Source organism: Drosophila obscura, unplaced genomic scaffold (genome assembly GCF_018151105.1).
Source record: "Drosophila obscura isolate BZ-5 IFL unplaced genomic scaffold, ASM1815110v1 contig_4, whole genome shotgun sequence".
NCBI classification, from domain to species: domain Eukaryota; kingdom Metazoa; phylum Arthropoda; class Insecta; order Diptera; family Drosophilidae; genus Drosophila; species Drosophila obscura.
In genome coordinates, this window is record NW_024542828.1 from 1,574,813 (window position 1) to 1,585,216 (window position 10,404).

General features: G+C 46.8%; 3 protein-coding genes across 3 annotated transcripts; 1 reads left to right on the forward strand and 2 right to left on the reverse strand.

The window, feature by feature from the left end:
- Positions 1 to 2,234: 2,234 nt before the first annotated feature.
- Positions 2,235 to 6,179, forward strand: LOC111068286 (nucleolar and coiled-body phosphoprotein 1). The gene is made up of 3 exons (XM_022357667.2): positions 2,235 to 3,467; positions 3,527 to 3,643; positions 3,707 to 6,179. The coding sequence occupies exons 1-3, from the start codon at positions 2,857 to 2,859 to the stop codon at positions 4,404 to 4,406; spliced, it is 1,428 nt and encodes a 475-aa protein (XP_022213359.2). The 5' UTR covers positions 2,235 to 2,856; the 3' UTR covers positions 4,407 to 6,179.
- Positions 6,018 to 7,698, reverse strand: LOC111068287 (Bardet-Biedl syndrome 5 protein homolog). The gene is made up of 5 exons (XM_022357669.2): positions 7,578 to 7,698; positions 7,371 to 7,519; positions 7,106 to 7,301; positions 6,798 to 7,035; positions 6,018 to 6,735 (listed from the first exon to the last, which is right to left on the reverse strand). The coding sequence occupies exons 1-5, from the start codon at positions 7,667 to 7,669 to the stop codon at positions 6,262 to 6,264; spliced, it is 1,149 nt and encodes a 382-aa protein (XP_022213361.2). The 5' UTR covers positions 7,670 to 7,698; the 3' UTR covers positions 6,018 to 6,261.
- A 217-nt stretch (positions 7,699 to 7,915) lies between these two features.
- On the reverse strand, positions 7,916 to 10,367 carry LOC111068288 (mannose-1-phosphate guanyltransferase beta). Its single transcript, XM_022357670.2, has 4 exons — positions 10,122 to 10,367; positions 9,786 to 10,055; positions 9,185 to 9,719; positions 7,916 to 8,886 (listed from the first exon to the last, which is right to left on the reverse strand). The coding sequence occupies exons 2-4, from the start codon at positions 9,963 to 9,965 to the stop codon at positions 8,486 to 8,488; spliced, it is 1,116 nt and encodes a 371-aa protein (XP_022213362.1). The 5' UTR covers positions 9,966 to 10,055; positions 10,122 to 10,367; the 3' UTR covers positions 7,916 to 8,485.
- Between the last annotated feature and the right edge of the window lie 37 nt (positions 10,368 to 10,404).

The following is a 10,404-nucleotide window of genomic DNA, read 5'->3' on the forward strand; positions in this document are numbered from 1 at the left end:
CCAGAATATTTCTATGAATAATGGCTTTAAACTTTAGTCGATATTCCAAGAAATTGTAATCTTGGAATATAGGAAGAAAAACATAAGAGCTTTGAAGAATCCTTCACTCTCTCCCCAAAATTGTATAGAAATACCAAAGAGTGGAACCATTTCTAATGTGCAACGCGAGGACAAAGCCCCAGTCCGCTGTCACATCGATAAACTAACGAACGAGCAATTATTTTTGAAAGAAAATTTGGAGGGATTTCTTTGTTTGCAGATTCATTGTGTGACTCCACCCAGCGGCAGCTGTGCTGCGTGCCTCCCAAGAACCCAATCTGGCACATCTCAAAGCTTTTCATCGGCATGCCACATGTCAATCCACAATCCACTCCGCTCCCTCTCCCCACAAATCCTCAATCTGGACTTTTCGACACTCGGCACACACTTGGAGCGGAGTCAGCGAATCACTGAGGTTATGGGCGGATGTGGCCTGTGGACTGTGGCCTGTGGATGTGGTTGTACTCTTATGTACATACAATATGCGGTGTTTTTGAGAAGTGCGCCCAGCACGAGTTAAAATTTAATTTAGTGAAAATAATTTGCTTAGTCGTGCTGCAAAATTGCATAATTGTCAATGGTTTCGGCCACTCGGCAGAGTTCTCTCTCTCGCACTCCGCCCGTTCTCGTTTGCTGAACTCTTCTAATGAGGCGACCACAGCGCCATTTTGTGGCACAAACACATTTGCATATTGGAAAATTATAGCCCTCTGCTCAAAGGCTGACGCCTGCTGCCCCGGCGCTGGCTTCTGCTTCTGGCTTTTGTTAGCGGTGCGGTTGCGCAGAGGGCCAACGTCGATGCTGAAGCCAGAGCCAGAGCCGGAGCCAGAGCCAGAGCTTCAGAGCGCGTGGTGGCCTGGTGAGGCGCAATGGGGGGGCGGTCGCTGTCGACGACGAAGTGACCTCCAGCCGCGTCCCAGTGGCGAGGACTTGACTCTTAACTGGCAGGCAGGCAGGCAGGCAGTCAGGCAGGCAGTGAGAATCGAGTGCACGAAAATATGCAAGCAATGCAATGCTCCTACTCCTCTTTTGGGCCTCATGATGAGCTGTAAAACACGCGTTTTCATAATGTTATTAAACGGAGGAAGAGGTAGAGAGCACGGTGATGAGGGAGCGGCAGCGGCAGTGGCAGTGGCAGCGGCAACCAACGGCCATTTGACATGCCAAAAAACACTTCTGTCACAGCAGCAGGAGAAGCAGCAGCGGTCGCAGCAGTTGCTCAGTGGAGAGTAGTATCCAGTGTCCCTAGGGGGTGGCCAGACCACAAAAGCGTGCCATACCCGATCCCACCTCTTTCTCGTCGCGATCTTTGCCCGCCTCTTGGCAGCCATGGGACAGGAAACTGCGCAAGCGCCGCCAGACCGACCGGATTGGGTTCGTAAATTGAGCGCCGCATGCGTCTGGGCAATTATTTTGCCATAATAAACTTGATACGGAGCGATGCGATGCTCTTATCTATGCTTTCAGATTATCGCAGCAGAGGCCGAACAGTAGCTTTTAAGCTTATTTAATTTCAAATTTAAGTTTATTTTTATTACCAAACCGATGAAGCGGCAAGAGTCAAAGTGGCTGTAAAACTAGCAGGCAATGATTTGAAAAGTTTAGTACCTAATGAATATTTATATCTGATAGTTTTAAGCTGTGAATGTTACAGAAATTGCTCTCTCTTACATTACGGCCGAATAAAGAATATTTAATGGTTGAAGCAATTTTTTAATTATTTTAAATTCAAATTTGTCTCGCAGTGCTGCCAGACCAAGAAAAAATGCCAGTCTTTTGCCTTCAAAATCATCGCCTATATTCCTAAACGATATATCGCTGCTGCTGGTGGACAATTAAATTCAAATCAGAATTTTACTCAACGTATTAAACTGAACTTGAGATACGAGACCAAATAGGACGAATATCAGAATACTGGTGGAATTTTGAACTCGCTGTTATTTTTTTTAAACAAAACGCCGATTAGGCGTACTATTGCACAAAAATACCTATATTTTTGTACATCGATAAGTAGAGTCAAAAGTGTCGGGTTTGAACGTCTGTGGGTGATCAAACGACAAAAAACACCAGAAAAAGAGTGTTGATTGGCTCAGAACTCAGAAAATTGTTCGTTGATGATATATTCCACAAAACCAGTCCAAAAATCCTTCATATAGAAAAATATTATCAACAAAAAATGTATATCGATACATCGTTAGCCCACAGCTGCTGCTGATGAATGAACGAACGTGTGCGTAAAACATAGCAAAAAGCGGAATTCGCAAAGCCGTTTTCTTGTTGGCCCAGGCTAATATTATAAACAATTAAATGGCCTCCAATACAAGCGACTAAATCGTGTTGGTGATAGCTGCCTGTGAGACCATTAGAAGGGCTTCGTGGACCGGCGATACACAATGGAAATGGATGGGTAAAATAAAGGCAGCAAACGAGTAGTAGTAGCAGGAGACTGGTGTGTGTTCGTGTGCGTACGCGTGTGAGGTGTAGTGCGTGTAGTAGTACGAACGAGTGTGTGTGAGGTAAACGCAAAACGGTGAAGCGAACCAGGGGAGGCAGCAAACGCGCAAAAGAAGTCCCAAATTGTGAAAAAGAAAACAAAAAGAGAGCCTAATTTGTGTTGGGTTGGGAGAAAAAAGACAAATGTAAAGTGAAGATGGAAAATGTGTGGTAAATGAGATAAGCGATTGCAGCCCCACCGCTAGAGCCGGGCATGTTAGTGCTACTGGTCCGAGGAGCAGAGGCAGAGCAGCATCCACCCAGAGCCACAGTCCTCCTGCCCCTGACCCTGCCCCTGCCACAGTCCCAGCCCGAACAGCAGTAATGATGCTGGCTGCAGCCGGTCTGCCGGCCTACGATGCCGGCAAGCTCAACAGCAATCCGAGCAACGGGACGGGAGGTGGCAGTGTGGGCACTCCCTCGGCAGTGGGTGCCTCGCGTCCCAGTGCGGCCAGTGCACTGATGAAGACCCTGTCCGTACGCCTGCATCGCGGCACCGAATTTATCAAGGATACCGTGCAGAAGGCTCTCGTCATGTCAGCGCCAGCACCCGTGGCCGAGGCCCCGGCCCCAGCCGCAGCCCCACCTCCACCAGCAGTTGGATCCGCTGGGACGCCGTCGAAGCCCGTAACGCTGACCAGCCAGACACTAAAGCGGAAACTGGCCGGAGCGGGAGGGTTGATGGGCTGCGGCCCGAGTCGGATTACATCGATCACCGCCAGCTCGAGCAGTGGACGCTTCATTCTGGCCCATGCCAACAGGAAGCCCGCTAGCCAGGTGCCGACGGAGGCGTTCCTCAAGGTCTACACGGTGGCACCCACTGAACTGCATCGCTCGGCAGCGGCCCGCGTACGTAATCCCAGCACTGATAGCTTACTCATGGATCTGTGCCAGTTTAAGCCCATCCGGCCCATGCCCATAACGCCAATTAAAATGTAAGTCCTGTAGATCCAATCAATCTATTCCTAATCTCCATCGATCTTTGCTCTGGCAGTAACAAATTCCGCGGCTTTGAACTGAAACGACCCAAATTTGTGCCCGCCGTGAATGACAGCGAAGACGAGGACGACGATGAGGATGATCCAGAGTCAATCCAGAAACCAAAGCCTAGGTAAGTATTGAGCATAATCGTTAGGAGCATCGTCTAAAGTAAGCCTTGCGTTTGGTTCCTCAGCTCCGTGACATTGCTGCCGCATAAGGGTTCGGCGTTTGTGCCGATGCCCTATATAGAGAGCCCAAACACCACCGCCGCCGCCGCCATCACCGCAATCGCCACCAGGAGCAGATCTCGCTCACACAACACTCACACCTCAGCCACTGGCGCAGACGAGCCCAAGCCAAAGCGTCGTCGTCGCGCTCCGCTGCTCACAGCCAGGCGACGCCGCACAAGAACATCAGCAGCTACAGCTGCTGCTGCTTCTGGTGCGCCCTCACCAGTCAACAACCCATCAGCCTCACCAGAAGAAGAAGCACTCAAACCTGCAGCACCTGGCAAACGCAAGGCAGCCACAAAAAGTGGTCCTGCGAAACGCAGTCGGGCTGCAGCCGCCAATCCCACTCCGGTCGCTGCCCCATCAACCTCTCCGGAAGAGGCAGCCAAGGCGCCTGCCAAACGCAAATCGTCAACGAAAAGGGAACCAGCGAAACGCAGTCGTGCCGCGGCTTCTGCAGCTGCCAATCCCACACCAGTCACCGCATCCACCTCTCCGGGAAGGGCACCCCGTGCACCGGCCAAACGTAAATCGGCCCCAGCAAAGGGCCCAGCGAAACGCAGCTGTGGTGGCTCATCTTCAGCTCGTCCCTCGCCACCCATGACACGTCAACGGGCCCGTCAACAGATCTCCGCCAGCAGCTGCCACAGTGGCAGCACTTAAGTTTCATCTACAATCATCTCGGATGTTCGTTCAGTGGAACGTAATCCGATGCGGCAGCAGCAACAATGGGAAAGGGTCTAGGAAAACTCTCCAAGTTCCAAGTGTTTTGGTTCTAGCTACTGTTTATGTCTGAGTAGCGTTCGAAAGCGCCTATTCGTGTAGCATTGTTCTCGATAAGTGGGAGTGTAATGTAAACCCAGGGGCCTAGGGGCCCACAACCATTATGCAATGAATCGTTTTACCAAGAGAGAAGCCACTCGGGGACTGCCAAAGAACGACCATTGTTCTTTCTCTTTGTAAGAGAGACATCCAATGCTTTACTTTCCCCACATTCAAGAGAGAGATCCAGGCATTACTTGCCCCCATATTTTCACTTTCTCCGAGTAGATACAACACATATGTATGTTGCGGCATCAAAATCATTTTGACTTGGTCTTCAAGACTGATATAACAAAGAATCCACTAACGAATAACGAATATATGATATGATACTGATACTGATATGTATGCAAACAAAAACAAAACAAAAACAGAAGATTCAAGAATTTATGTTTAGCCACAGTCCTCAGCAAAACGAAGAACTTTAAGCAGAAAAAGTATTAAATGTATAAAGAAACAAAACCATGTAAAATGTAAGCCATTCCTGATATTCATATTTCAAAAAATGATCAAGTGTTTTATTTTTTTTTATTTTATTTCGTTTTAATCATTATTATGATTATTTGTATTTGTTCGATGTACAAACAGAAAAATTGCAATGCTTTCGATTCGATTATGTTCTATATATGTTGGCCTTTGAGGCAAAAAGATATCGAGATATGAGAGAGAGAGAGAGAGAGTTAGGAGAAAATTAAAAGCAGGTAGGAAGATGAAGATCATGTAAACGCCACAACTATAATTAATTTTCCTACTTTGATTAAGTTTGTTAGAATTTATAGCTTAGAAACAAAACAAACTAATTCATTCATAAATCTATACATATATAATAATAATATAATACTACCTAAATCTATCTGTAAGAGCAGCATATACATATATTTAGAGGTCAAATCAACTGTGTGTTGTGATATGAACTAATTTATAATACCAAGCAAAAGACAACCAACTCAACCCAACCCGAACCCCCAATGATAGTTCAATCAATTGCTTGATCCCAGACAACCCACATCCCCCACTCTCAGCCTCGTCGAAAAAAAAAACACCCCATTCAAAACAGATACAGAACACTTTGATATCATTAAGAAGTAGTGCAGACAAAAAATTCCATAATTAAAATTAAAAAAAAAAATCAACACAACTTATCGAGAATTAGCCCTAAGCTAAGAACAATTTCAAGAGATTCCAAACAAATGCAAAATTACTTAAACACACAGCGAGTTGTATGCGATGCGTCAATAAAAATCCCTAAAAAATAACTACAAGACTATCCATTCATTGATGTCCCGATTTAAGTGGGGTTTCCGCATCTTAAATTCATTTTTTCCCATACTTTTCTTGACGGTTATTAATCGTTTTTTGTTCATCAATTTAACTTTAATTTTGTTCTAGAAGCAGACATTTTCCTTTTCCCTTTTATCTGTATTAACATTGTCTTCGGTTGCGACTGAACTTTGTGGGATTTCGTGCTGAGTCTCGCTATACTCAAATGTATCTTCATGTAATATCCTTTCCTAAGCATCCAAATTTACTCTCTTACCAAGTGAATGTTTAGTTTAATATTTGCTTTCCATTGTACATGTATTTCGATCTAAATCTTGTTTGTTTTCAATAATATAAATCTATTTATGTAAATATTATGTGCCATTCCTTCAGTTATCTTTCCTGTATATGTTTTCCTTTTGATCTTTCTTCCAGATCATTCCTCGAATATCTCCATTTTGGTGGGCATGACATTCCACAAATCCTGCAGCTTGTAACCATCCCGTATGCGTTCCATGGCAAAGCCAAGCTCCTTGCAATACACCGGCTCCCTGTCCGATTGATCCGTATTGCTGCTAGACACACAACCCTCGGCCAGATAGCTATTCAGTTTGGTATTGATCTCGCGCTCTTGCCGCTCGTCCAGCTCCTCGAAATTCTCGATCTTGAATTGCGTGGCCTGGGCCGCCTCCTCAGCGGCATCCGCCAGTCGCTGGCGCGCATCCTGGGCATCGTAGTGGATGCCAAAGTTCGGCTGCTCTATGTAGACGGTGTGCAGCGATGAGAGCTCCTTGAAGAGGTCGTTCAGCCGCTCGGCAGGATCGATGCGGAAGCCGAGTACATAGCCGCCTCCAGTCTCGGCTGTCTGGATGACCAATGCAGGGCCATACTTGGACTCTCGAACACGTAGCTAGAAAAAGAAATGCAGTGATATTTTATGGAGACTCTGGCCCAGAGGACGGTTACGCTCACGCTCTCAATCTGCAGATATGGCAGGCTGATGTTGAAGGTCTCATTGGCATCTGCGAACCACACAAGACGAATGTTGGAGACGACAAAGCTGCCAAGATTTCCCTGATCGCTGGATAGATTCCAGACGCCCTGTACCTGGCTGTAGACCTGCTCATCGGGCAGGATTATCAGTTGTCCAGAGAGCACGATGGCTCCGCGCAGCTTCAGGTCGCGATAAAGATACGTGCGTTGATATAATCTACAGGGAAGTGAGAAAAATCTGGCATGTAGTTTAGTACACAAGAGATTTTCCCATATTCCCCTCTTACTGATACACGTCAAAGACGCTGGCAAAGATGGGCTGATCACGGCGCGCCGTCTCCCCGGACACATCCGTGAAGAGGAACTCGAAACGCGTCTCATTGCTGATGGCCAGAATGTACAATGCCTGACTGGGCATCCTGCCCTTCGAGTGCATGTGCACGATTCGGGTACTGGTGTTTCCAAACCTCGCGAAGCCAATCGCTAAACAGAGGAAGGAAGCGCTCCTTTAGTGTGAATCTCCTGCACTGAATCCCCTGCATAGTTACCCACATAAATTGAACTTTTTGTGAACCAAGGAATGCCAAATCACTCGAAGATTGGTCACCATTAGGCGGCCCGTGTCCCCGGGATTACCCTTGCTGTCCTCGATGTGATAGATGTAGTCCAGCACCTTCTCTCCGGTGCGTAGACGAGTGTGCCTGGAATTGATACATCGACTGAATCTCTCTTCCCCATTTCCCTCTCTGGATAACTTACAGATGTGGCGTGTCAAACTTAACATCCTTGTCCTCCCAAAGGAGCTGCAGCTGTGGCTGCTGGCCATCGCTCTGCCCCAGAGATTTCAACATGTTAAGAATGAAATTTCCAACTTTTGTTGTGGCCAGACCCTTCCACCTCCTAGAAGACGTTGCTAGGCAACTTTTCATGCACTTTCAAAGGTACGGGTATTATGGGTTACTAAATACATGTATATATAGAGGCGGTATATATGCAAGTATCAAGACAAAAATCAATTTTAAGCAACTCTTCTTCACTTAACCTAGAGATGACGCCCTGTCTCCTTTTTAATTATATTTATTTGATTTATTAATTAGCCCATAGTATAAGTTGCTACCAATAGTAACAGCAAGCTATGTAATCGCTGTTATTTCATTTAAAAAAAAACTCGAGGCTCGAGTCGAATATCATGCACATGACATGTTATTGTTTTCTTCATTTTTGATCCTCTGTCGAATTTTTATTCCTTTCTTGCATCAAGAAATATACTCCATATTTTTGGTAGTTATTTTCATATATGTATGTATGCATTTATGTATATTTGACTAATTTGTAGAATTATAAGTACAAAACTTATGCTCTGCTTACTCGTATCAAAGTAGAAAAGGGTTCGGCTGATCATACACTTATACTCGGATGACTAAAAGTCAAGATTCCCTAAGAGGAAATGGCGCCTTAATTTATATAGAATAGCAAAGCTAAATATTGGAAATGTTTCTCATTGTTTTCGTTCTTTGTTTAGAATATTGCAAATCGTTTGACTTAAACATTACGACACTCATTGGGGGACAGACAGTGGCAATAGCAGGCCATTGGTGTGAACAAATGTTGAATACCGAAATGAACCTAAATCATATTTAGACTACAGCTAAGATCATCCGTTCCTTTCACATGATGATCTGCGGCTCGGGCACGCTGGCCGCAATGCTTTTGTGGGGCAGCACTTGACCTCCATTCACGTAGAGCTCATCCTTGACAATGACATCCTCGCCCAGCACTGTGATGCCCTCGATGCGCACCCAACGACCCACCGTCGAGCGCCAGCCAACAATGCAGGAGTCCAGCCAGGAGTGGGAGCGTACAATGGCGCCTTTTAGTATGGTGGCACGCTTGATGCATACCCCATCTTCGATGATTACATCTGGTCCGATGGTTACATTCGGCCCAATGCGGCAGCCTTCGCCTATCGTGGCTGTGGGATCCACCAGTACGTTGCCGACGACGCCTGGTCCGGTATACAGCTTCGTTGATTGCTTCTGCCGCAGCGAACTCAGGTAGAGGCACATGCCTAGAAGAGATATGCAGGAAGAGGCTGATCAATAAATGTCTTCTGGCAGGGGATTCTCCTATCTGGGACAGGGGTCTTCCCACTGGCGCTATCAGCCTAATGAGCCTCCACCACCGCGGCCTTAGCTCTTCCGAGAAACACACACGAAAAAGATAAAACAAATTCGAAAGAAACCAAAACATGATTCCAGAACGCACGACACTGCTGTGGGCGATAAGGGCTAATGAGGCAATCGAAGATAGGCGGCGAATGCTCTGCCGCAGTCGCAGTCCACCAGTGATTCAGCGAGTCTTCATACCTGTAAGAAAGTCTTTGGGCTGTCCAATGTCCATCCAGAAGCCGGTCAGATCCATGGCATACAGCTCTTTTTGCTCGGCCATGGCCGGAAATACTTCCTTCTCGATGGATGTGGGCCTGACCTCAATCCTCTCGAGCACCGATGGATTGAAGATGTAGATGCCGGCATTAATTTTGTTGCTGACAAACTCCTGCGGCTTCTCGATAAAGTTATTGATGCAGCCGTCCTCGTCGTACAGCACCACACCGTATTTGGAGGGCTCCTCCACCTTGGTCACGACAATGGTTCCCTCTTTGCCGTGATTTCGATGGAATTGCACCAGCTGCTTGAACGGGAAATCACAGATCACATCCGAGTTGAGTACAAAGAAGGGCTCCGGACTGGCAGTCAGTATCGATTTGGCCAGGGCCAGGGGTCCAGCTGTCCCCAGGGGTTCCGTTTCATGTGAGAATATCAGTTCCACGCCCAGTTTGTCTGCCTCCACCTTCAGCTCCTTCTCCATTTGCTCAGCCCTATAGCTTACGGCGAGTATGACCTGAATGAGGTACATATTGGCTTATATAAATATTACTCATAGTTGGTTAACGTAACCAACACTCACCTGACGGCAGCCGGCATCGACAAGTGCCTCCAGCTGGTGCAACAGAATCGGCTTATTGGCAAACTCGACCAGGGGCTTGGGTGTGCTCAGGGTGAGCGGTCGGAGGCGGGTGCCATAACCACCGACCAAGATGAGGGCCCGGGTGCCATTGCCGACAGCTGTGTTGGGTGCGCCGCACATTTCCGTTCTGTTCTTCTGAGCACTTGTGACACGTCAGAGATTCCGCCAGCAATTGTTTTTCTCCGCTCTGCTCGGGGGGATGGATTGGGGCTGACGAGCAAATGAATGTGAGCTAGGCGAACGTATTTCTGTTTGACTTTAATTAATATCACTTACAGTCTTTTGTTGTTGTTTCTGCTGATAAGAAGCCGATTCCCTTTTTTTATGACCTATTGCATTTGTTGGCGCTTTCCTATTGGACCTGGTCGTAGTGGGTGTGTGTGGACCGCTAATCAGCTTGCCTTACGTTACGCTTAAAACTCTATCTAATGTAATGGCACTTTGATCAATTAACAATCAATTCCGTTGCTGAAATTTCGGTTAACTTCGGCCGAAAAACAACCGAATAAACAACAAAACAACCAACCAAAACAGTGTGCCCGCCCGCGGATTTATCGAA

Coding starts and splice junctions, on each gene's coding strand:
- LOC111068287 (XM_022357669.2), bottom strand. CDS start 7,669: ATGTTGAAATCTCTGGGGCAGAGCGATGGCCAGCAGCCACAGCTGCAG. Junction 7,036..7,105: donor AGCGTCTTTGACGTGTATCA/GTAAGAGGGGAA, acceptor ACTTCCCTGTAG/ATTATATCAACGCACGTATC. Junction 6,736..6,797: donor CATATCTGCAGATTGAGAGC/GTGAGCGTAACC, acceptor TTCTTTTTCTAG/CTACGTGTTCGAGAGTCCAA.
- LOC111068286 (XM_022357667.2), top strand. CDS start 2,857: ATGATGCTGGCTGCAGCCGGTCTGCCGGCCTACGATGCCGGCAAGCTC. Junction 3,468..3,526: donor CCCATAACGCCAATTAAAAT/GTAAGTCCTGTA, acceptor TTGCTCTGGCAG/TAACAAATTCCGCGGCTTTG. Junction 3,644..3,706: donor ATCCAGAAACCAAAGCCTAG/GTAAGTATTGAG, acceptor TTGGTTCCTCAG/CTCCGTGACATTGCTGCCGC.
- LOC111068288 (XM_022357670.2), bottom strand. CDS start 9,965: ATGTGCGGCGCACCCAACACAGCTGTCGGCAATGGCACCCGGGCCCTC. Junction 9,720..9,785: donor TCGATGCCGGCTGCCGTCAG/GTGAGTGTTGGT, acceptor TACCTCATTCAG/GTCATACTCGCCGTAAGCTA. Junction 8,887..9,184: donor GCCCAAAGACTTTCTTACAG/GTATGAAGACTC, acceptor TATCTCTTCTAG/GCATGTGCCTCTACCTGAGT.